The sequence below is a fragment of the Rhinolophus ferrumequinum genome, chromosome 17 (assembly GCF_004115265.2).
Source record: "Rhinolophus ferrumequinum isolate MPI-CBG mRhiFer1 chromosome 17, mRhiFer1_v1.p, whole genome shotgun sequence".
Taxonomy (NCBI): Eukaryota; Metazoa; Chordata; class Mammalia; order Chiroptera; family Rhinolophidae; genus Rhinolophus; species Rhinolophus ferrumequinum.
The window spans coordinates 34,079,296-34,104,285 of record NC_046300.1 but is presented as its reverse complement, the minus strand read 5'-3'; the positions used below and the strand labels follow the sequence as shown (position 1 = coordinate 34,104,285).

The window sequence follows — 24,990 nt, the reverse complement described above, 5'->3', positions numbered from 1 at the left end:
TACAATGGAGTTCCATCGTTTGCAAGCATCAGGTTCTGTGGTCAAAATGTGAGGTGAGGAACGGCTGGATGGCTCAGTTCGTTAGAGCACAAGCTCTTAAAAACAGGTGTCATGCGGGGTCTCTGGTCCTGCTCCCCACACAAGAACGCAGGACATGGTGAGGCCAGAAGGGAACACGCACGGAGCCATAGGTAGGGGAGTCACACCACTATAGTCTCGCGGGTGTCTGGGTTGGAGACACAAGAAGCAGGAGCTGCACGATTCGCAATCTGCCGTCCGCTTCTCTGCCAACCCACTTGCTAGCTGCAATCCGCGCTTGCTAGCTCAGCCACGGCAGTTATGTCAGTGGCCAATGGCTAACTAGTTACAGCTGACGGCCAACTAGTCACAGCTGAGGGCCATCTACTAACCAAGCCAGCACCTCTCTACGTGAGGCCAAGAGCCTGGAAAATGCTCTCTGGGACTCTGTCCCCACAACAGGGTTGCTGGTTCACTTCCCACTTGGACCAGTGAGCTGCGCCCTCCACAACTAGATTGAAGACAATGAGCTGCTGCTAGCTGCCGGTGGGCAGCTGGATGGCTAAGTTGGTTAGAGCGCGAGCTCTTAACAAGGTTGTTGCCAGTTCAGTTCCGGCATGGGATGGTGGGCCGCACCCCCCGCAACTAGATTGAAAATGGCAACTAGACTTGGAGCTGAGCTGCGCCCTCCACAACTAAACTGAAGGACAATGACTTGACTTGGAGCTGATGGGTCCTGGAAAAACCCACCATTACCCAATACAAAAAATAAAATAAAAAATCTGAGGTGAAACGATCCTGTCCTCAGAGACCCACTGAGGTACCACCAGTCATCTCGGTGCTCCCCCCAGGCATTTATGGGTATTTACCTGGTCCAGGGCTGAAGGCAGACTTGCTCTAACGTATTTTCTTTTCCTCCCTCCTTCCCTCTGCCCTTCTCTCCCTCTCTTTTGACCAGCACATACAAATTAAGAATATGGTCCCCTTCTAGTACAGAAAGCTGACTAATGGTGGCTTAAACAAAGAAAGGTTTTGCTTTCCCAGGTGCAAGAAGCCATGGTGGAACTTGAGGTGGCACAGCTGTGCAGTGATGCCGTCGATGGCCCCCAGTCTCTTGTCATTCTGTGCAGCCTTCTTGCTGTGTGGGTTCTCGTCATCCGACTGGCTGGTTGTTGTTGCTTCAGACATCATGTCTGCATCCAAGGCAGGAAAAAAACCCAAGAGCTTCCCTAGAATGCCCTCTCCCTCCAGCAGACGGTGACTTAGGTCTTCTTGGCCAGAATTGGGTAACACCATCACCCTGAGCCTCTGGAGAGGCTAGGAAAGCAGAATTTTCCTTTTACTGTCTCTAGGCAAGCAAGGGAGTACCCCAGTAGCACCTGCTACATTTCCTAAATTAAGTGGACCCATGATGTAATTCTCTGCCCCAGGTTTTACTAATCCTTCCTAATTCACTTTATAGGTTACATTTAGGTAACTCTTATTAGACACCCTCAAAAATCTACCACGCGCAGCATCTTTCTCCCTAATTGTTACGGAGACGGCTTGTGTACTTGGATCCATATGTGACCCTTCAGAAAACCTCTCAGGGAGCTTTAGGCCACACATCCGTGGGCATCTCTGTGGCTTTTGAAGGGAAGGACTGATTTTGATGAAATTTAACCCCTTATTTAAAGTTGGAAGGTACTTATTGTTTGGTTGATGTTTCAGACTACAGTTAGGAAACAAAAGAGCAATCAATAAATATTTAATTGGGTGTTGACTAGCACGAGCCACGAGCCACTGTCCGCTGAGAGGAAAGGGGCCACCAGGACTGCAGACTTTGAAGCTGAGGTGTCGGAAAGACTCCAGGTGCCTGTACTGGGGTCTCCCGAGCTCACATCCCCTCCCCCAGAGCACATAGCTGCTGGCAAGATCAGACTCTTCCCAGCTTGTCTTCCAGAGGCCGCTGTCTCCTTCCCCCACAGCACCTACTTGCCAGTCTGAATCCTTAAGTTTTGCCAACCTCATTTGCATGTTAATTTGCATGACTTTACTCTGATAGTCTCATCTGATAGTTGGTGGTGCACAGCACAAACAGCAACTTCATTGTCAAGGGCTTTTCAGGCCCAGCTGCTTTCTGCCTCTTATGGCTGCTTCCCCAGCCATGGGCCAAGGCCTGGCCAAGGCTAAAAGTAGATAGACATGCACTTCTTTTCATGGTTCCTCTTCCTTAGAAGAGAGTCTTGAGTCAATTTTTGCAAATTACCATGCAAATTTCCACTGCAGACTTTATTACTGTCTCTTGTCAGAATGTGGATGCAAAATATATTTCCTAATTAATGCTCATAGCAAAGAAGATTTCAACAAGTGCCCTAGGGAACATCTCTGTCCTCGGGGATTCGCTGGGCCAATGGAAGCTTTTGTGCTGAGGGAGGCATGTAATGTACCGTCATTCTGCACTGTGTCGGAGCCCTTGTTGACACTGTTGAATACCACCTTCCGAGAAGATAAATGTGGATGTGGCAAGAAATCTGTGCTCGTTAAGTTCCTCGTGTTTTGTATAAAATAAAGTGCCGACCATGTTTCATAAGCAGCACAGTTTGCAAGCGTGATGATATTAAAGGAATACAGAAGCATTGCCAGGTTTGGGATGATGTAATCACAGCAGAGTGTGTGCAGCTCAGCCTCCTCCGAGGGGCATTGGGCAGCATTGAGGCTCATGCAGCACAGCCAAGGGAGGCGGAAGGGTGTGGGGATCGTGGACTGGCAGGAGAGTCCCCACATTGAAGCCTGCTGCTCATGTTGTCGTGACATCCTCTTTACATCCCTGTGGCATAGTTACCAGCAAGAATAATTTACCCCATACCTCATAAGAGGAAATGACGTACAGAGAAAGAATGCTTTGACCAAGATTCCAAGGCAAGCTGCAAGAGTGATGTGGTCTCCTTTAGAACCTACCTCTTTGAGGGTCAGCCTTTCCCGAAGCTCCGGGAACACTGATTTACTAGGATGATAATCGGGATTACAAGAACAGAAAGCGTGGGAAACATTGCGTTACATGAAATTGTTCATGTTTCTTCAGTGCAGGACTTCTTAGAGCCTTTCCCATGCCAGTGTACTGTACAGCTCTACAGTAGGGTCTAGAATATGCAACCTTTCCTGGAAACACTTGATCATAGTTAATCTGTATCCTTTAGATCACTTCAAGGGACTGTGTTTCACATAACCAAACTGAGAAGCATCGTTAGAGCATCTCCCATGGGGTGGCTTTCTATAGCTTCTCTTGGAAATCCCCGTCAGTTGGTCAGTCCTCATTTTGTTTATACCAGGTACCTTCACATAGTCCAACTCACGTGATCCAACAATACTGGATGGAAACTGGGATTGTCCCCATTTTTGAGATCAGAAGCTGAGGGCCAGAGAGGCTGTCATTTTTCCATGATGCTCCCAATCTACTGTTCTTGCAAGCCCACCACACGGCGTTCAGACCCTGCCAAAGCACTGGCAGAGGTCACTGAAAACAGACTGGGGCCTTCTGGGCACATGCCCGCACTCAGGTCCATTTGGGTGGGGAACTCTGCTAGCTGCATGCCAGATGCTCTGGGTGGCCATGGTCTGCCCTAGGAGGCATTGACAAGGAGCCTAGGTTTGCTGCAAGAAATCTGTTCCCCTCCCCTTTCTCCAAGGACCTATGAAGTTTCCTGGTCACCCCAGCCTTCTGGCCTCACCAGGGCTATGGGCATATCATAGATCTGGGCTTTACCTTCAAAGCAGAAGTGACTTCCTCCCCACCCCACACTCATACCCATAGAAGCATAAGATATCCACACGTCCCCCCATACACATACTTATATATGCAAATAAATACACAGTTGCATGCACGTGGGTGTGTCTCCACTCATCCATGTGTCTACTCACATATACTCATATCCATGTTCTCATCAATACATACTCACACATCTGTGTGGCCCGTGCTGACCTTTGAAAGGGAGTGTAGGTCATGGCAGGTCACAGGAAATCAATCACCAAGGTTTCTGGGGCCTTTTGTAGGAGGGTGTAGCCTACCTGGGTAACTAGTTGTTCGTTTTGTTTGGTGTCCCCATATTACCTTTGTGGATAATGTCTATTGATCTGTTTTCAGCTTCACTGACTGTTTCATCTGTCATCTATCTGCTGTTAAGTCCATCATTAATTTAAAAATTTCAGGTATTGGCCGGCACGGTGGCTCAGGTGGTTGGAGCGCCGTGCTCTTAACGCCAAAGGCCCCTAGTTTGATTGCCACCTGAGCCAGTGAGCTGCGCCCTCTACAGCTAAGATTGTGAACAACAGGTCTCTCTGGAGGTGGGCTGATGTGAGCAGCCGGAGGTTGGAGGTTGGCGTGAGCCGCATGGGCTGCTGTGTGCTGCCATGAGTGGCCGGCGGCCAGCCTGAGTGTCTGGCAGCCAGCGAGAGCTGCCGTGAGCTGCTGTGAGCGGTCAACTGACGACTGGCAACCGACTGCCTCAGTTGGGGGAGCGCAAGGCTCATAACACCAGCATGGGCCAGGGAGCTGTGTCCTACACAACTAGACTGAGAAACAGCGGTTTGAAACGGAGAGGGGAGGGAGGCGAAAAAAAGGGGGGCAACATTTTCAGGTATTGTATTTTTCAGTTCTAAATTTGTATTTGGTTCTTAATAGTTTGTCTTTCTCTGCTGGGATTTTAAAATCTGTACCTTCACTATCAGCGTATTTTTCTTTATATTTTTTGGCATAATTATATTAATGCTTTTTTTTTTTAATTGGGGGATATCGGGGAACAGTGTGTTTTTCCAAGGGCCCATCAGCTCCAAGTCATTGTCCTTCAATCTAGTTGTGGAGGGTGCAGCTCAGCTCCAAGTCCAGTAGCCGTTTTCAATCTTTAGTTGTAGGGGGTGCAGCCCACCATCCTATGCAAGAATTGAACCAGCAACCTTGTTGTTGAGAGCTCGCACTCTAACCAACTGAGCCATCCAGCCGCCCCTATATTATTAGCTTTTAAAAAATACTTGCTTGTTGGCCGGCCCGGTGGCTCAGGCGGTTGGAGCTCCGTGCTCCTAACTCCAAAGACTGCTGGTTCGATTCCCACATGGGCCAGTGGGCTCTCAACCACAAGGTTGCCTGTTCGATGCCTTGAGTCCCGCAAGGGATGGTGGGCTCCACTCCCTGCAGCTAAGATTGAACACGGCACCTTGAGCTGAGCTGCCACTGAGCTCCCAGATGGCTCAGTTGGTTGGAGCGTGTCCTCTCAACCACAAGGTTGCCAGTTTGACTCCCACAAGGGATGGTAGGCTGCGCCCCCTGCAACTAGCAACTGCAATGGCAACTGGACCTGGAGCTGAGCTGCGCCCTCCACAACTAAGACTGAAAGGACAACAACTTGAAGCTGAATGGCACCCTCCACAACTAAGATTAAAAGCACAACAACTTGATTTGGGGAAAAAAAAAAAGTCCTGGAAGTATACACTGTTCCCCAATAAAGTCCTGTTCCTCTTCCCCAATGAAATCTTTTTTAAAAAAAAAAATACTCGCTTGCCCCTTTCGACATCTATGTCACCTCAGAGTTGGTCTCCAGTTATTCTCTTTTTTTCTCATATGTCTAGTAATTTTGAGTTATCTCTTACACATTGTGGTTAAGACTGTGGATTTCTGTTCGTTCCTTTGGAAGAATATTGGTCGGACCCAAATTCTCAATTCTCTTCCCTGTGGTAGGCAGCAACTTAAAGTTCTGTTCAGATTTGTTTGTTTGTTTTGTTTTCAGTCTTAAGTAGGATGCTTGGGGTCTGCTTACACCAGTCAGAGATTTGGGCAGCATTTATATACAGAATTTACAGTGAGCTCTCCATGGCTTTCTCATTTCCAGGATTTTCCACACTTTCTGGCTTTTGTGGTAGCTTTGCAGTCTGCCCTCTCATTTATCAACCAGTAAGACTTGGTTGCTTGCCAAGTTCCAGCCACCCCTCAGCTCCAGCAGGGGCTGCCCTCAGATGAGTAAACAGCCATAAAAACAGGAGCCTCACCCAGGGCTGTTCCCTCTTTTAATTGTTAACTTCCCTCCAGATTCTACCTGCTTTTTGGTCACTTTCTGGTGCCTTCAGATAGTTGGTTATTATATTTTGTTCGGAGTTTATAATAATCTGCAAGAGGGTTGGTCTGGTAGGAACTCCGCCTTTACAGAAATCAGAACTCTAACAATCCCTCCTTCTGGGATTTTCTCCCCATACCTCCCATCCTCCACTACTCCCCCGTCTTCCCCTGCTAGAAAGTTAGTATTCACAAAAGGACTTGCATAGTTGTTCTACCTTTCCTCAAGAAATCCATCAGAAGCAAGCTCCTGCTCGTCTTAGAGCCCTTCTAACCAACCACACTAGTCCTTTCCTTTTGTCATGGCCCCCATCTCTGTGTGCTAATCTTAGCTCCTCTACAAGGTTGGAAGTTCAGGGCTGAATTTTGATCTCTGAATGGTGTTCACCAGGTGGAAGAGCATTCCAGGGAAGGGAACAACTCCATAGAGGCAGGGAGCAGGGCTTGTTCTGCTGTCTATCTAACACATAGTAAGCACTCAAGAATGAATAAATGAATGAGTATTGATTACTGTTTGCCAGAACGGACCTGCCCAGGGAAGACCATGACCATTTTTTCTCCTTGCAGACCTGGCCTATCTGGGAGAAGTGGGCTCCAGCTGGTTGCAGTGTGGGGACAACTGCTTGTGCCTTGTGTCTGGAAAGATAGGTGATGCCCAGGAGTTGGAAATGTTCTGGTAATCAAGGCCCAGCCAAGGCTGTCTTAAAAGTTCTTTTTTCTGTTCTGTTCTTAGAAAGCTGACTTCTGTTGTTAAAATGCAAATGAACTCCCTCTTAAGTGGACTCTGCTGAGCAATGATACAGCTAATGACCAGAAGATTCTGACAATAGGGACCAGACAGGATGTGACCCCCGTGAAGCTTAATGACAATTTCAGGCCACAGTGGTAGCTTCAGAAATGAATGGGTCCCAGGAAGCGGAGTACAGCTCAATAGTCAGGAGCAGGGACTTTGGGTTCAAACCCTGCCTCCGCCCACACCACTTGGTCCTGCATGAGCCTTGGTTTCTTCATCCGTGAATATTACTTTCTGTATGCATGGGTGTCTCCCTCTGTCTCTCACCCCTGGCAGGCAATCTGCCCCTCTTCCTGGCTGCTACGGCTTCCTCAGACTGATCACAGCAGGAGCTCAGAGTCATATCTGACTGCTTGTCTGGAATTCTGATTCCCAGACGACACCCCAGAGATTGTGATTCTGTCTGTCAGGAATCTGCATTTTCACAAGTTCCTGATGGGATTCTGAAGCAAGTGGTCCACAAACTACATGAATCACTGGCCAGTCAGTGGGAGAGACGGACCAGGGTGAGATCTTCCCAGTTTAGAAGAGAAACTAACAGGAGGGCTCAAAAACTGACTTGTAAAAGAGCTGAATCTTGAACTCTGAATAGGTATTAACCATGTGAAAGAACATTCCAGGGAAGGGAACAGCATTGTAAAAGGCACAGAAACGTAAAGTGGCTTGTATTTGTGGAGTCCTGACCAGAGTGTTATCGTTAAAGTGTAAAGTGCAAGCTGGGCAAGGGGAAATCAGGCCATAGGAAGCGAGGGGCAGGCCCTGAACAGCTTTGTAGGCCAAACTGAAGTGTTTGGACTTTTTCTAGGGGCCGGAGGGGTACTAGCGTTAGTTAGATTTATGTTTTAGAAAGATAACCCTGGTGCTGTATGATAGGTTAACTCTAAAGGGAGAGCCTGAGGGCAGAGAGACCAGTCAGGAAGCTGTTTAGGTTATTCAGATTGGTGGTCTGAACTGGAGCAGTGGTGCTGGGGATGGAGAGAAGTGGACGGGTGAAAAGTAATCAGCTGAGCGAGTCATTTGATGTGAGGGAGTGGATTAGAGAGGAAGTGAAGAGGAGGGACGTGGGAGGGCTTCCAGAGGCTTGGGGACCTAGGGTGGTGGAGGTGCCACTCATCGAGATAGGGAAAATAGAAGAAGCAAGTTTGGAGGGAGAGAATGGGCTCTGTGTGGGATTTGTATATTTAGTGAGATGTCTAGAGGACAAGTATATGGAAATGTCGAATAAGCAGTTGGGTACCTGGATCTGGGACTCAGGACAGAGGTAGGCCTGGGATATAGATTGGGAAGCCATCAGCGCATCCTATTTGAAGCTGTGACAGTAAATGAAGTCCCCTGACACAAAACAGTAGGGAACACCAACATTTTAGGGACAGAGAAAGAAAGAGGACCCTACAAGAGACTAATAAGGAATAACAGAGAGGCAGGGAAGCCAGAAACAAGTAGTGTCATGAAAAGCAAAGGAAGCAGAGGGTAAGGGGGGCGGGGGGTGGTAGATGAGGGTAAAGGGGATCAAATATATGGTGATGGAAGGAGAACTGACTCTGGGTGATGAACACACAATGGAATTTATAGATGATGTAATACAGAATTGTACACCTGAAATCTATGTAACTTGACTAACAATTGTCACCCCAATAAGCTTTAATTAAAAAAAAAAAGAACAACGGAAGAAAGAGTGTCAAGGAAAAGGAGTAGTCAACATGGTCACGTGCATCAAGCAGAGTCCGGCCTGCAGAATGTCCTTATCCTTTGGAGATGAAATGGCTCCTGGCAACCATAGCAAGCAGAGCCTCAGTGGACAGGGCAGAAACCAGACCGCCCTAGTTCAGCAATGGGTGGGAGGGGGAGGAAGTGGAAACCGTGGGTTTGGGTCCTTTTCCAAGAAGCGTACCATTTGAAGAGAGGTGAGAGATTGGCAGATAGCTCGAGAGCCACTTAGTGACAGGGAAGGATTTTTTTAAGGATGTGAGGATTTTGAGAATGTTTCTTGGACAAAAGGAAAGAGTGAGTAGGGAATAAGAGGTTGAAGATATAAAAAGAAAGGCGATGCCTGAGAGAGCATCATCTGGTGGGAGAGGTATGGAGCCAAGAGGGCTCCAAGGAGAGCTTGCGCTGACAAGGAGAAGTAGCAGATACTCAGCACAGAGGGACCTGAGGCTAAGGCTGGGCACACGTAGACGATTTTGCAAATACTTCTGAATTCTGGCTCTGCCAAATGCAGCGAGGAAAGTAACTTCACGTCTCTTATACTCAGCTTCCTTAGCAGTGATATACGAATACTAAAGAACATAACCTCGGTTATTGGGATTAAATAATATATGTAAAGCACTTAGCACGATAGCTGGTGAATGATAAGTATTCAGATGTTTAGTCGTTGTTACTGTGGTTATTGTTACATTAGCATAAACCCAAGGAATTGTAGTGGTTTCTACCTCTTGTTGTAAAGTTAAGACTTTAGGCCGTCCTCTGGACGTGATCTGTACTGAGGATGGAGCGAGGGCAAAACAGAGGGGAAAATGTTAGGAACTATTGCAGATACGGATGGAAGCAGGAAGTGATCAAAGACCTCACACGTTTTTATATTTACCCATTTGGGGTGCTCTTATATTCCTTCTTTAAAGATTCAAATTTCAGGGGCCGGGCGGTGGCCCAGGTGGTTGGAGCGCCGTGCTTCTAACACCGGAGGTCGCCGGTTCGATTCCCACATGGGCCAGTGAGCTGCGCCCTCTACAGCTAAGATTGTGAACAGCAGCTTTTCCTGGAGCTGAGCTGCCATGAGCAGCCGGAGGTTGGCGTGGGCTGCCGTGGGCTGCCATGTGCTGCTGTGGGCTACTGTGTGCTGCCATGAGTGGCCGGTGACCAGCGTGGGTGGCCGGCAGCCAGCATGAGCTTCTGTGAGCTGCTGTGAGCAGCCGACCAATGACCAGCGACGGACTGCCTCAGGGGGGGAGCACAAGGCTCATAATACCAGCATGGGCCAGAAAGCTGTGTCCTCCACAACTAGACTGAGAAACAACGGCTTGAACGGGGTGTGGAGGGTGGGGGTGTTGTGTGGAAGAAAGGGGTAAAAAAAAAAAAAAAAAGATTCAAATTTCCATCTGTAAAATTTTCCTTTAGCTTAAAGCATTTCCTGTAATGAGGACTCACTGGTGACAAATTATCTGAAAATGTTTTTGTTTTGCCTTCATTGTTGAAGGAAATTTTCACTGGCTATATAGAATTCTAGGTTGATATGATGGTTGTTGTTGCTTTTGGAACTTTAAAGATGTTGTTCCATTGTCTTCCATTGTCTTCTGTCCTACATTGTTTCTGATGAGAAATCAACTATCATTCTTGTCATTGTTTCCTTGTATATGAGTGTTTTCTATTTCTGGCTGCCATTAAGGCTTTCTCTTTCTCTTCGGTTTTTAGCAATTTGACTATGACATGCTTAGGTGTGGGTTTCTTTGTATTTATCCTGTTTTAGATTCACTGAGCTTCTTGGAACTGTTTTGATGTTTCTAAACAAATTGGGAACCTTTTTGGCTATTATTTTTTCAAAAAAATTGTTGCTGAATCTGTTTCTACTCTTTTTATGAGAGCCTAATTACATTTATATCAGACCACTTGATAATGTCCTAAAGTTCTTAATTCTGTGTTCATTTTTTATTGTGTCTTTTTTCTCTCTATGCTTCAGTTTGAACAATTTCATTTGGCCTGTTTTCAAATTCACTGACCTTTCCTCTGCAGTGTGCTCTGCTGTTATTCAAATCCAATGTATTTTTATCTCAGATATTGTATTTTTTTTAGTGTTAGAATTTCCTTTTTTTTTTTTAGAGTTTCCTTATATCTCTTGAAATTCACCCATCATATTCATCTTTTCCTTTATATTTTAACGTATTTATATGAGGTATTTTAAATTCCTGTCTGCTAATCCAGTATTTGAGCCATATAGGGGTCTATTTCTATTGTTTTTCTCTTAATTATGGCTTGGATTTCCTGCTCCTTTACATGTCTAATCTTTTTTATTATGTAGTAGATATTGTGAATAATAAGTTGTAGAGATTCTTGGATTCTGTTACCTTCCTCTGATGAGTGTTGAGTTTTATTTTAATAGGCAATTAAATTATGGGCAGCTAATTTTTTTTGGAATGGTTACTTACCGTGTTTAAACTTGAAGATAGGTCTCTTGGTTTTTCCTTTATTCCTCTGGTGTAACCCTCAAGTCCTGAGATGATATTTGTTCTCCCAAAGCTGGCCTTTCTGGAGTTCCAGTGGAACGTCTGAGGTGTTTAATAAGTCTTGCTACCTTGGTGGGACGAAGAAGTTACCTCGGGAAAAATTGGTTAAATGTAGCATCTCAGTTCTCTTCCCATCCTTAAGAGATTGTAACCCCTCCATTTTTTACCTTATTTTGATGACTTTTCAGTGCTTGAAAATTGTTATTTCTTGTATTTGTCCAGAGTTTATAATTATCTGGGGATGGTTAGTTTGATTCAAGCTACTCATCCATTACTGGAAGCAAAACTTAGGAAAATGTCTTTGAGCAGAGCTGATGGCCCAGAGACAATGCCTGTGCTTTGGTACCAGTCTATACAGCTGTGGGAAGGTCTACAGTGGCTCAGTGGTCTGACTGGGTGGAGAGTGTGGCCAGAACTGTCTGAGAGACTGGGTGGTCAAGGAACCAGATATTTCTCTGATGTAAAAGAAGCATGAAAGTGGGCATAAAGGTGGGAGAGAGCTGGAGAAGTAGGAAGTTGGATTCTTTCAGCTCCCTGTCTTCATTCCAAGTAGTGGGAAAGGGAAAGAAGGAAGTTGTGAGTACATTCCTCCCACCCCACCCCATGAAGGACCCATCCCAGAAGATGCCTAATCACCTTCACATCCCATTGACCTTCTTTTGACCAGGCTGCAAAGGAAGCTGGGAAATGTAGTTCTTCCCCCCACACACCCGTTTCTTCCGCCTCCCCGCCCACTCTGGTTCAAGCCATTGTTTCTCAATCTAATTGCGTAGGACACAGCTCCCTGGCCCATGCTGGTATTATGAGCCTTGGGCTTCCCCTGGCTCAGGCAGTCAGTCGCGAGCCATCAGTTGGCTGCTAACAGCAGCTCACGGCAGCTCTTGCCGGCTGCTGGCCACTCCCGCCGGCTGCCTGCCACTCATGCTGGCCACTAGCCACTCATGGCAGCGCATGGTAGCCCACGGCAGCACTCAGCAGTCCGCGGCAGCTCACACAGACCTCCGGCTGCTCAGGGCAGCCCAGCTCCAGGGAGAGCTGTTGTTCACAGTCTTGGCTGTAGAGGGCGCAGCTCACTGGTCCATGTGGGAATCGAGCTGGCAGCCTTCGGGGTTAGGAGCTCGGCGCTCCAACAACCTGAGCCCCTGGGCCGGCCCAGGAAATGTAGTTCTTATGTGAAGCAGCCATGAGTCCACCTACGCATTCGGAGTCCTATTACTGTAGAAAGGGAAACTACATATTGGGGAACAGCCAGAAGTTCCTGCCACCAGGAGCTAATGCACCTGTCTTTTAACTCAAGGGTCACTTTGCAGGAGCCTAGCACTCCCTGGGAGCCCATTAAGCACTGAGAAGTTGAGAGATATCTACCTGTTCTGCACGTTTCTCCTTATGGGTATCAGAAGACAAGGATTATTGTTCTAACATACACCAATAAATGGATGTCATGTGACTACTAAGGAACAAGGCTCAGTCCACAAGCCGCTCGTCAATTCCAGACTTGTTCCCCAGTGACTACACCATGCAGGAGAGGTGTGCAAAGCTGAGGTGGAAAGATCCCAGATGATGCCAAGATTTTAGTGCTGATCTTCCCATCACACTAGGCATGTGCTTCAAGTTTCCTGGTCTGTTCTTTCAACTCCAGAGTAAGGGACTGGGTTGAGTCTAAGATGTTCGTTTAGCTCCCACATTCTAGAATTGTATGATTCCTTGACACTTGGTATCTTTGCATTAAAGCAAGCTTCCAGGAGGATGCAGCCACTTCACCTCCTTTGTGGAATGAGCCTGGCTGTGAATGTGCGTGCAGTCAGCCCAGGGCCTGCAGACATGGGGTTTTCGTTCCTTGGGCTTCCCTTGGTTGTGGTTTTTGTAGTCAGAAGTTAACAGCACAGTCTTCCATGCAGTTAAGCTTATTTTTAAAGGTTATTTTTGTTTCAAAATACTTTATTTCTGCTTCTAGAACTATTATATGTTCATTGTAGGAAATACAGAAAAAAGAGAAACGTACAACGAAGAAAGCAAAAAAAATCACCCAGACACTGGCACTGTTAAGGCTTCAGCGTGTTCCCTGCTCTTCAGTGTCTAAGAAAATAGGAAAACTACTTATATCTCTACTTCAATTAATCAAATTGGGATCACACTATACATGATGTTTTATAACCTGTGTTTTTTTTCACTTGATGACCATTCCCCCAAACCGTTAAATATTTTTTCAAGAACATGATTTTTAACGACTGCCAAGGATTCTTATTACGTGGATGTACCGCACTGTTCTTAACCAGAACCCTGGACATTGGCTGTGCCTGCGTCTTCATTATTTTTAATTGCATAGCAATGACTCCATTTCATACTGACAGTATCTTAGCTCCTGTCACAGACATTGGGTGCATATAACACCCAGAGAGGTTGGGTGATCTGCCCAAGGCCACACAGCAAGTGAGCGGTAGGTCCTGGCCATCTGGCCACAAGGCCAACTATACCCCCTGCTCCATCCCACCCCCACACAGCTGCCTCTGCCACAACAGAGGGTGCACAGGCACCGCATAGGGATGCTAGGGACCACTGGCTCCCAATGTGTTGGTTTGGGTAGAAAAGAGCCCCTGAGGTTTCCCAGTGGGATGCTGCTCTGGGTGTTTTGCAGCCCTGAGGAAAGCCAGCTGCTCTCTGCCCCCACACAACCCCAGCTGCTGTGCTTCCTGCTCCGCCCCTACCCACCTGGTGCTGGAGTTCAGGGCTGAGGGGGGAGGATGTGCAGGATGGAGGCGGGAGGGGCCAAGCAGGGAGACCACCCAGCTCCTGCTGCTCCAGGCCCTAAGTGAGGGGGGCAGGAGATTCGCATTCCAGTGGCCTGGTTCCTGGGGGAGCCTTCTCACCAGGCTCTCTCATTCGCTTCCTAAAGCACTTTTGTATCACTCCCTAAAAACTCACTGTTCAGTGTGTGTGGGGGTGGGCAGGGACAGCAGAGCAGGAGCCACCCTGGGTTTGGCATCAGTACCCCCCCCCTTTTGCTGGCTGTCATTGCCTGGATCATTGAGTGTTTGCCCCTTCACCTGAGACTTTGCAGCTTTGACCTTTCTGTACTTTTCTCTAACAGGCAACCATCGGCATTGACTTCTTGTCAAAAACCATGTACTTAGAGGATCGTACGGTGAGTCCCTGACTTTAGAACTGGGGAGACAGAAAAGGCTCCTTTGAGCTTATCACCTGGAAACTTAGCTGGGCACCACTGAGACCTCATGCCTGCCCCAGAGCTGGCAGTGCCGGCATCACAGAGCCAGGACCTCCCCCAGCTCCCACCCCCACCATGAGGACCCCACTGCCCCTGCTGACCCCCTTGCCCTCCCTGCAACAGGTGCGACTGCAGCTCTGGGACACAGCGGGCCAGGAGAGGTTCCGCAGCCTGATCCCCAGCTACATCCGGGACTCCACGGTGGCCGTGGTGGTGTACGATATCACAAGTGAGTGTGCGTCATGGGGGCTCTAGGGCCTGCGGGGAGCCCTGGGCAGGCTGCAGCCCTGGTGTTTGTGTGCACCGTGTGTGCGTGTTTGTGCATGTGTGCACACACGTGTATGCTTGTGTCTGAATGCAGGAAGGCAGCTGCCCTGAAACAGCCTTGCCTCCCCTGGCTTTTGTCTGCTCCTCAGGCTGCCTCTCCCCTCCTCTTACTTGTAGACCCGAGAGTTCTTTGCAGAAACCCCTCTGGCCTTTCCTGAGCCCCCTTGAGCTCCCCTTGGTGAGAGTCTGCTCTGTAGGGCCCTCCTCCCCTAGGGGATGCTGTGGCCCCCCTCCACTGTTTCCAAGCTCAGCCAAGTCCAGTGTGCCCATTTGTCACTCTGCTCTGAGCTTCCAAAGTCAGGTCTAACTCTCAGGTGGGCCCTTAAAGCCACACAGCAAATCATGACACAGTCACCTTCCAGACGGGGTGAATTCTCTCCCCAGATGGTGGTTCAGCAATGCAAGGGGCTCTCCAGGGCCCCAGGACAGCAGCTCCACACACACATGTGTACCTTCTGTGGAAGGCCCAGACGTACTAGTCTGTGTGGCCTGTGCGCCTGCCCTCCTGCTCCTGGTCTCACACCCGGACCCTCCTTTATCGTCTCCTGCCAGGAGCTGGATCTCACTCCCAGTTTTATCCCCACTTTCCACCTGCAGACCTCAACTCCTTCCAGCAGACCTCTAAGTGGATTGATGACGTCAGGACGGAGAGAGGCAGCGATGTCATCATCATGCTGGTGGGCAACAAGACAGACCTGGCTGACAAGAGGTAGGTGCTGGCGCTGGCAGGCCGGGCCCCCCCTCCATGCCTCTGCAGCTCCTCCTGGGCAAGGAGTTCTGGGACGCGTGGGTCCTAAGCACCCTGTCTGACCCATCCCCAGGCATTTGGAAAAGGTCCCTGCGGGTACTAGAGGCTTTGAAAGGCCCTGGTAGACCCCTGCCCATGGGTGTCTCATCTCTGAAACCCCACCTTGCACTGCCGGCAGGGGCAGGGCAGGGGCAGTCCTTTGTGTGTGGTCTGTATGGAGCCCTGTGCGTCTGGCTCGGCCCAGCAGTGCATGGCCTGGGGCCTGGCCATGGCCGCGGCACAGCTGCAGACACAGCAGTCCCTAGGGTTCCCGCCGTCTTCTGCTTGCACTTTGTATCTCTGCTCCCATGAAATGTCCTTGCTGGTGTGGCTGTGGGTGTGAAGGTCCTGGTCCCCAGGGATTAACCTCAGAATTTCCTGGTCCGTTGCTGTCGAGGTGTGATGCTTTCTCGGAAGAGGCTGCTCCAGGGCGCAGGGGTCGCTTAGGTGCTATGGACATACGTTTGTCTGCTCATCTCAGGGGACCCAACTTGGTCAAATAAAGCAACAGGTCATGGACTGTGGGCTTCCTGAAATGTACTCCGGCCATTTAAGGAACAATCTGAATTAGGGCCTGCTTTATTAGAATCCTGTCCTTGAAGTGAAGAACATGGGGCTTAAAGCCCAGCCTTCACTAAGTAGCTCTGTGTCCTTGGGGCAGTCACTTTTAACCTCAGTGTCCTCATTGGGAAAATGGGACTGAGGTTACCCCTCAGAGAGGCGGCGTGTGGCTCAAAGCACCTTATAAACCTAGGCTCTGGCAGTGGTGACTATTGGGAAAGGCGGGTATAAGACAGCCCCACCCACCTGCCGTAGGCTTAGGGCCTGCTCCCTCACTGGGAAATAGTATGGAAGGAGTAGGGAAGGGGCTGGTGTCCTGCTGTGCCCTGGGACCCTTCATGCTGGAGGGAGCCCTGAGATCAGAGCCTGTCCTCAGGGCTGACTGAGGGGCTGGGTTGGCTCCGCTGCCCTGCTGGGCGGTCCCCCTCATATCAGGCTGCTCCCTCCTCGTCTACCAAGGGCTGCTCCTCTACTGAACTGATTTCCCACCTCCGTTCGTCTTCAGGCAGATAACCATCGAGGAGGGGGAGCAGCGCGCCAAAGAACTGAGCGTCATGTTCATTGAGACCAGCGCAAAGACCGGCTACAACGTGAAGCAGGTAGGAGGCACCTGGTGCTGATCCCCGGCCCAGCTTGGCCACGGGGCCCACGTGTGGCTTCCACCACGGTCAGCCATGGGCTCGGCCCTACCTTGCCCAACGGGCTAGTGACTGGGTTGGGGCAGCCAACCAGAGCCCCCATAAACCTACCTAACGGGGAGCAAGCTTACCTCCAGGGCTGGTAACGCATGTGAGGGGGGAGGAACTGGCCTTCAAGGGGTGTCTGGAGAATAATCACCACGGGCCGCCACACCGCGTGGCCCCTGTAGCATTCCCTGCGTGTCCAGCCACTAACTTCCAGGTGGCTGAGAGAAGCCTTGTTTCTGTAGCATCTTGCGTGACTGGGGATGGGGGTGCAGGGGTCATGCCTTGTGCTCAGCAGGTGCTCAGGTGGAGGGCCAGGCAGGCTTGGAGAAAGGAGCCTACCCGTGGTACACTGGTGCTCAGAGGGGAGAGGCCTGGCGCACCCAACATGTCAGAGGAGCGATAGAGGGGCAGGCTTAGGGCCGAGCCTCAGAGCAGGGGGCGTCTCCCGGGTCCACAGACCCCCAAGGAGTCCATGGATGGAATTCAGCAGGTCAGTGGACTTGGGCTGGAAAACCCACAGCTTTATCTTCAGTAACATCTAACTGCTTTTTAGTGTTACCTTCAGCGATGAATGTAGACGACAAGACTCCGTACCAGCAGCCGCGCCTGTGGCTTTATCACATAAAGATCGCAGCTGTGTTCTTATCACCTTGCCGTGTTGCAGTATCTTGAACTTGACAGGTGTCACTACATCAGTATCACAGCGGTTATTAGACACACTGCCAGCTCTTGCTACTTAACAAGTTCATGGGGAAACACAAATGCTACTACATCACCAGTTTGTATCTTTAAAGACTTTAGAAGTATATTTTCAATACTAAATGGTTTTCTTTATGCTCCTGTGTAACTGATGTCACATACTTAGAAGTAGTCCATAGATGTCACCAGACTGCCAGAGGGGGTCTGTGTTTCACAAAAGGGTAGGAGCCCCTGCCTCCCAGGAGAGGACTTGGAGAGGTGACAAGGGAGGGAGTTGCAGACAAAGGGAAGAGCATAAGCAAAGGTGCGAGGACAGGAGGGGTCCCCATGGGGCGGGGAGGGGACCCTGAGTGAGGAGCATGTCTTGACTGGGGCGTCACTTCTGCGCAGGGTAACACCCCCTCCCCCAGCGGTGCCCGGGAACACTAGACAAGCTGCCCGTGCAGCAGTTGGCCTGGATGCAGTGATGATTCACCCCACGCGGACAGGGCCAGTGGTGGTGGGGAAGGTGGCAGAGGCATGGGAAGAGACAGAGTGGGGGCCCCAAAGCTCTCAGGACTCAGCCTCCCACCCCAGCAACATGGCTCTGTTCACTCCCATCCCCTTCCCAGCCTCCTTCGGTGTAAGGCTGGGGCTGCTGTGCAGTCTGCAGGCGGAGGGAGCGACCCGTCCCCGTCCCCGGAGGCATGCAGGAGACACTGGGCTGCTGCTCCTTTAGACCCTGATGGAGAGTCTTTGGGGGCAGGGGCAGGAAGGCGCTGGAAAGCGGAGAGCTAGTAGCCTCAGTGCCGGGGGTCAGGGTCAGGGAGAAACTGATGCCTCCCTTCCTAAAGTGCTCTGGAAACCAGGTGATGGTCTGAGCAGCAGTTAAATGGGGCCAGTTGAAACCCTGTGTGGATCAGAGGAGTCTCCATGCACTGCAGCCTCCTGGACTCTAAATATGATCATATCTGCTTTCAGAGACCCACATGTGACCCCAAGAGCTGCCTTCTAACTGGCAGTTTGGCCGTTGGCAGAAGCTGTGACGATTTTGACAGACAGGTAGAGCAGGGCTGCCTGGGGCAAGGCCACGAAGGAAAGCTCAGGGTTGGCCCGGGTCCTCTGCACCCAGCCCGCTTCTGCCTGCCTGTGGGGACAGAGCCAGGAGTGCAGTTTCCAGGCTCTTGCCCTCATGTGGAAAGGTGCTCACTCGGGTAGTAAATGGCCATCAACTGTGATTGGATGGCCATCAGCTGTGGCTAGTTGGCCGTCAGCTGTAACCAGTGAGCCATTGGACACTAATATAACTGCCATGGCTATGCTAGCAGAGGATGGTGGCTGAGCTAACAAGTGTGGGTTGCAGTTAGCAAGGAGTTGGTTGACAGAGAAGCGGACGGCGGGTTGCAGATCATGTGGCTCCTGCTTCCTGTGTCTCCAACCCAGCCGCCAGCGAGACTATAGTGGTATGACTCCCCTACCTATGGCTCCGTGCGTGTTCCTTTCTGGCCTCACCATATCCCTGCGTTCTTCTGTGGGGAGCGGGACCAGAGACCCCGTGTGACACTGCCCCACTCCGGAGCCCCCTCTGCAGCCTGCCCACTGCACCCCACACCCTGCCGGGCCCACCAGCACTTGCCCACTCGGACCCTCACTGCCTTTGGCCCTGGGTGCTCCCGTAGGTCCCTCACCCAGCCTCGGTGCTCTGAGGCGGCTGGGCTCTGGGTGAGACTCCTCCCCCCACATAGCTCTACACGTAGTATACACGTCACGCTCACATCCACACCTAAACAAACCCACATCATGTTCACACTCCTCCATCAATTCTCTCAGAGAAGTCTCTCTGCTGTGACTGTGGCCGACGCCCAGTGCCCAGCAGCCTCAGTGCCCACAGACTTGGAGGACTGTCCCCTGAGGAGAGGGTCATTTGAGTCAAGGGCAGTTGGAAAGTCGGTTCCCTACACCTGGTACCTACGTGGGCAGTGGGGCAGAAGCCCGCCTAAGGGCTTGTCTCTGGAGGTCTAGATCATTTTCTGCACTGGGGTAGGTCACTTGTGATCACCATGGCCCATGCTCAGCTCCTGTGACCTGCTGGGTAAGACGCCTGCGAGTCCCAATGCTGTGAGAGGCGCTGGGGGTGAGGGAGAGAAGTTAGCGCAGCCCCTGCCCTCCAGGATATCGTCAGTGGGCCAGACAGGACAGTAAAGGCCAAGGTCAGAACAAGAAGCCGACGGAGGCGAGAGACAGCAGGAGCAGGATGGGAAAAACGGGGCAGAGGCTCATGCTGCATCTCCCCCTTTCTCCAGCTCTTCCGACGTGTGGCATCAGCTCTGCCTGGAATGGAGAATGTCCAGGAGAAAAGCAAAGAAGGGAGTATCCTTTTCTTTTGATGAGTGAGTGAAAAATGCACTGGAGAAGCCATTTATCCGTCTAGTTATTCACTTAGTATTTTAAAACAGTGGATGGACACTGGCCTCTCCAGCGTGGCCTTCCTGACTAATAGGTATGGTGTGGGGAACTCTGGACAGGAAAGAAGCTGAACTGCAAGGTCTTGATGGCCTGTCCAGCTGGAACCATGTAAGCTGCTCCTTCCCACACAGTGTGGGGCTACCAGAGGGACATACGGTGACGATGTGGTGCAGGGAGTGAGAAATAGTAACGCTGCCCTTCTTTACAGCGAATGTCAGTTTGTGTCTCATGGGTCCAAGGGGGTGTGGGAGGGCCAGGGAAGAAGAGGAGGGGTGGGAGCTGGTGACCCTCATCCTTCCTCCCCAGGCCAAAGAGCCAAGTCCCTGGGTGTTTGCAAAGGGACAGAGGGACTGCGCATGGCAGCTGACGGGTGCACAGGGGCGTGATCCAGGGTGGCAGCTTCTCTGAGAGTTGTCTTCCTTAGCCCAGCCCCCTACAGTGATTGACATCAAGCTGGACAAACCCCAGGAACCTCCAGCCAGCGAGGGCGGCTGCTCCTGCTAATGCAGCCTGCCCTGCCGGCTTCCTCTGACACTACTCGCTTGTTGTGTTGCTTCCTATTGGTTAGCTTCCTAAAGGGGGGTGGGAAATGAGCTTATCAAGATGGGAGGATTTTTCTTTTCTCTCTGTCTCTAGGAGTAGGGTGGGGTGGGGAGGGAGGCTGGGCATCAGGGATCACGTCACTCCTAACAGCTGTTACTTAAACAACTATTTTTTGGTTTGGTTGTAATATATTGTACTTTATTAAGATTGCCAAAAACTGTTAAAAATTTAAAAAAATTTAAATCATGTGTATACAACTTTTTGCCAGATAAAAATGTAGCCATTTTTATTTGAAAGATGTCCTTTTTTGTTTTTGTATATTTGTAAACTTACAGAGAACCTTTTCCACACACCGCCTCCTTCCTGTCCTCTTTGAACTGTCCATCACCTCTGCCCTCCTCCCACCCCCAGCCCAATAAACAAAAACATTAACTGGGCAACTTAATTAGGCTTTAATCCTGGGCCATCTGGCCCAGACCAACCAGGCCCCACCAAACAGGCCCTACCTGGTGAAATCAAACACTGATTGAACAAAACAGCCTCTGAAGAGGCAGCTGTGACTCTGGCCTTCCGTGGCCAGAGTGGGACATCAGCCATGGCCCCAAGCTGAAATTGCGGCCTTGTGGACGGCAGGGAGCCCAACAGCAGGTCCCACTGGAACTACTCCTGCCGCCCCCTTCCGCTCCCTGAAAAGCCTTGAGGGGGTGAGGGCACTTGCCACGGGCAGCCTTGTATTCTCTGTAGTCCGTCCAGTGATTGGCAGAGCAAGAGGTCATTGGAAGGAAGGATGGGGTGCTGTTGGCAGCCGTGGGCAGTGTCGATGTGTTGCTTATAGACTTGGGGCACCATGTGTACCTCTGAAAATGTTTTAACCAACCCGCCCAGTGTTCAGCACACATATTTGGGATGAATCTAAGGAAAGGACAAAAATAAACTCAGCGTGTGCCCCTGAAACCTTCCTCCTTGGACGTCAGGGAAGCTGGAGCCTGTATCACACAGTGTCAGCGCACTTGTGATTGGGGGAGGGAGGGCTGTTTGCAGAACACCCCCTGAAGATGCATGCTCTCACATCCTCGGCTGCTAACACTGCTGAGTGCTGTTCTGGAAAAGCTGACTTCTTGATGTATTTTTGCCCCACTGGCACAGTGTAGTTGAAATCTTTGTGCACATCCCTTTGGGGATATTGTAGCAGCATTCTGGTTGCCTGAAGGTAAGGGTGAGGTAGGGTCTCCAGAAGGTTGGCCCAGAGACAGCCATCCTTGCCATTTTTGACTCGTTTCTGAGAAGGGCTAAGTCTGAGGACCTGTAAAAGCTGTGAAGAGAGCTCTCTTCTCACGAAGGGCTGTAAGCCAGTGGGCCCGTGCTCCAAATACACCCACTCACCGACCCTGAGCCTGCGCAGAGCCAGGCAGCAGACAGCAGCGACTCTGGCCAAAAACAGTAAAACCTGCCCTCCAAGCTGGCGTTAATTCTTCCAGGCTGCTGTTGGGCCTGTCACAGGTGAGCTAAATGACCGTCTGGGGTGTGGGAGCGGGGGTGAAGTCCTCCACAAAGCAGCGCTCAAAAACTTATTGCAGTGAATTCTGGAACTTCTCAGAAACGAATCCAAAATGGCAGCGAAACCTGGCAGGACTCGCTGATATGTGTCCAGTGGGCCTGTGACACACTTTCAGCTAAGGAGGCTGTATGTAAGAGCTGATCTTTAAAGAGAAATTTATCTTCAGGTGAAGAAGAGAGGAAACAGGATTCCCACGGAGCTCCCCTTCCAAAAGGCAAAGACCAATGTACGAACGTAATTCCGATGTCATGTGTTTAGTTTTTATATGTGTGTACATACTTATATATAGAGATAGACTTGTGTATACACCTGCCACACACACACATTCTTACAGAGGTACACGTACGTGCTCAGCGTATATTCTCGTTTTTCCTGCTCTAAAGTCGGAGCTTGCATTGTGATTAGTTTTGGAAATTCAAAAGTACTGCAACGTGTTGAAATAAGAAGTACTTAATATTGTCAAAAAAAACTTGTGATTGTCTTGCCATCAATAAAATAATTACATAGCTGTGTTACACTACAGGCAAAATTAGCCCACGGGAATAGTGCACCATTTCTCCCTCTATGCATTTATATGCACGGGTGTGCATGCTACGTGGGCCAGTGCCCCCCACCATGACACACCCCCAAGTGGTGCTTGTGGGAAGAGTGCTTACCTCGTGAGAATTTATAGGAGTCCATGTTATAGCATCCCGCCTGGGTGGCAGTGAGGGCCATTGCTTGTGGCCTCTGGGACAGCCCCATTTGCAGAGATCTGCCCTGGGTCTCAATGAATGAGTATACGGTGGATTTTCACTTTCTTGGTACTAAAGAGTAGCTTTTCTTAAAACATTCCTATAAAAAAAAAAAAAAGTAGAAACTCAGTTCCCTTCCCAGGTGTACACATATCCAAGGCACCATGAACTTTTTTTCCATTACAGCCAAGAGGAGCAGTAAGAGACGCTGTGGATATTGTTTGGCTTGATGTGGCCTCGGTGAGTTCTGCCTTTCCTTGCACACACACAGCATTCTCTCTTTTTGAGTCCAGGCTCTCCCCAGCCCCGTGCGCCTCTGAGAACGAAGGCAGTGGCCTCATCTTGTCCTCCCATCGTGGTGGCGCCCTGCCATTCCATGGCCCGATTTTCACCCCTCATTTCCTGGCATCTGTTAGGGCAGCCAGATCTGTTGCACAGAAGTGCATTGGTTCTTTGGTTCTCGTTGTCAGCAGGTGCGATCACTGTTGTCTTGTTTGTAGGTAGGATCTTGACCCAGAGAGTTAAGGTTCAATAACAAAATGATCAAGTTCCCTTGAAGAAGTAGTCAGGAGGTTGCCTCGGCATCCGCAGTGACTGTTACATGTTTGCCGAATCCAGTTGGGCTAGTACAAGGCCAAGTGGAGGAATCCTTTCAGGAAATGATCTCAATTGAGCCAGTAGTTCAGTCCCTCTCCCAAAAGAGTAGCCCTGACCTGGGAGATGAGCATGGTCATGTTTTTCAGGCCCTTTTTTTTGTTGAGGGATGACAAAGAAAAGTTGTCAGTAAAGCTGCTGTTTCACAGGCACCTGAAAAATTGAGCGTAAGATGGGAAAAGCAGAGAGTATATTTACAAATGCACACACATGCCAGAATGAAAGTGTGACGAAAGCATCTTGAGTGTTAGAAGTACAGTTGTGTAGTCCCAGGTGAGCATGCTTGGTGATTATAAGCAAGTGTCCTTCGGTCAGAACCTTCCCTACTGTCCCTGTCACCACTTTACTGCTGTCAGCATCCTCCAACGTTCTGTACTGTTCCCAGGTCCAAGGAACCGTGGCCAGATTAGGTCAAGTGTCAGGCAACAGAAACCAGGATTGAAAGGTGGTAGCTCAGGTGCAGACACATCTTGAGTGCAATGTCTCCATCCTGCTGGAGGCCAGCCGGTGCCGGGAGCCCTTGCCCTCAAGTACCAGGTGTGACGATAATGGCACCGCTGGCTTCGGTGTCCTGCAGGCAGAGCAGCGTCATTCCTTCAGATGGCGGACGGCAGGTGAGGCTGGCAGGACTAGGAGGTGTGTCTGAGCCACGTGTGGGGCAGCTAAACAGAAGCCTGTCTGTTTGCATCAACCAAGCAGGGCTGTGTGCTCACTAGTTTCCAAACTACCTCTCCCCCGAGAATGTGAGGCGTATCACCTGGCTCCGCCGGTGTGAGGCAGAGGTCTCATAACCCTTCCTATTTCAAAGCCAGGAAAACCTAGACAGAGAAGGGTGACTTGCTTATGGTCAGCCAGCAAGTTGGAAGTGGTCGGAAACAAGATGTCTCCATCTTCATCCATCGCCGACCTGTGTGTATACAGGTGACCACGCACTTGCACGTAAAGGGCTGCTGCGTGTGGGTGCTCCAGACCCTCTGTACTCTAGTTAGGACATGACATTCTGTCCAGCGTGTCTGACTGAGCCAGAAAGAAAAAAAAAATCCACGTACATTTCAGGCTCCTCCACGGCAAAGAAGGGCCAGCCCCCAAGTCCACGCTGATTGTTGTGGGCACCCACAGACCAGGGCACCCTTTGAATTTTTGTTTGAAATGAACTATTTTGGTGTTCCAAAGCCTTGGGTTCTCAATGTGTAAACTCCCCGGACACCAGACTGGTGTGGGTGACTCCAGTCAGGGTATGATTTATCCTTACAGTGGGGTTTGGATGTTTCCTTCTGGTGGGAAGCCTCCATACATCGAAGGGCAGCCCCAATCACGTGATATGTGTCAACTTGTCCCCAGTTTCCCTCACTCATCCCTATAAAGTGACTGGCCACGAGGAGCACAGAGGGTGGCATTTCCATCTCTTACTGGCTCAGTAAGCATAAATGGCCACATTGACTTTACATAGAACTGTGTAAAATGTGGAAGACTCAGCATGTTGATCAAACAATAAACTGTCCTAATTCTCAACACAAAGCTTCCTGTCTGATGTCTCTAAGTGGTGCAGATATATATGGGAGCGAGGGCGGGGAGAGGTGCAAAAACATTTCTTCAAGTGCATGTTCCATGAAGACCCTCCTATGTCTGGGTGTTACGTCCAGTACCCGAAGCCCTTTGC

General features: G+C 50.0%; 1 protein-coding gene across 1 annotated transcript in view; it reads left to right on the top strand.

Annotated features, from left to right (window-relative positions):
* The window catches only part of RAB6B (RAB6B, member RAS oncogene family), a 53,234-nt gene extending 32,433 nt beyond the window's left edge, over window positions 1-20,801 (top strand). The window contains exons 3-8 of the mRNA XM_033132568.1: window positions 14,202-14,255; window positions 14,460-14,565; window positions 15,261-15,372; window positions 16,517-16,610; window positions 19,679-19,745; window positions 20,281-20,801. Coding sequence (XP_032988459.1) covers window positions 14,202-14,255; window positions 14,460-14,565; window positions 15,261-15,372; window positions 16,517-16,610; window positions 19,679-19,745; window positions 20,281-20,345 — 498 coding nt within the window. The 3' untranslated portion in view covers window positions 20,346-20,801. The remainder of the gene's footprint in view (window positions 1-14,201; window positions 14,256-14,459; window positions 14,566-15,260; window positions 15,373-16,516; window positions 16,611-19,678; window positions 19,746-20,280) is intronic.
* Window positions 20,802-24,990: the final 4,189 nt, after the last annotated feature.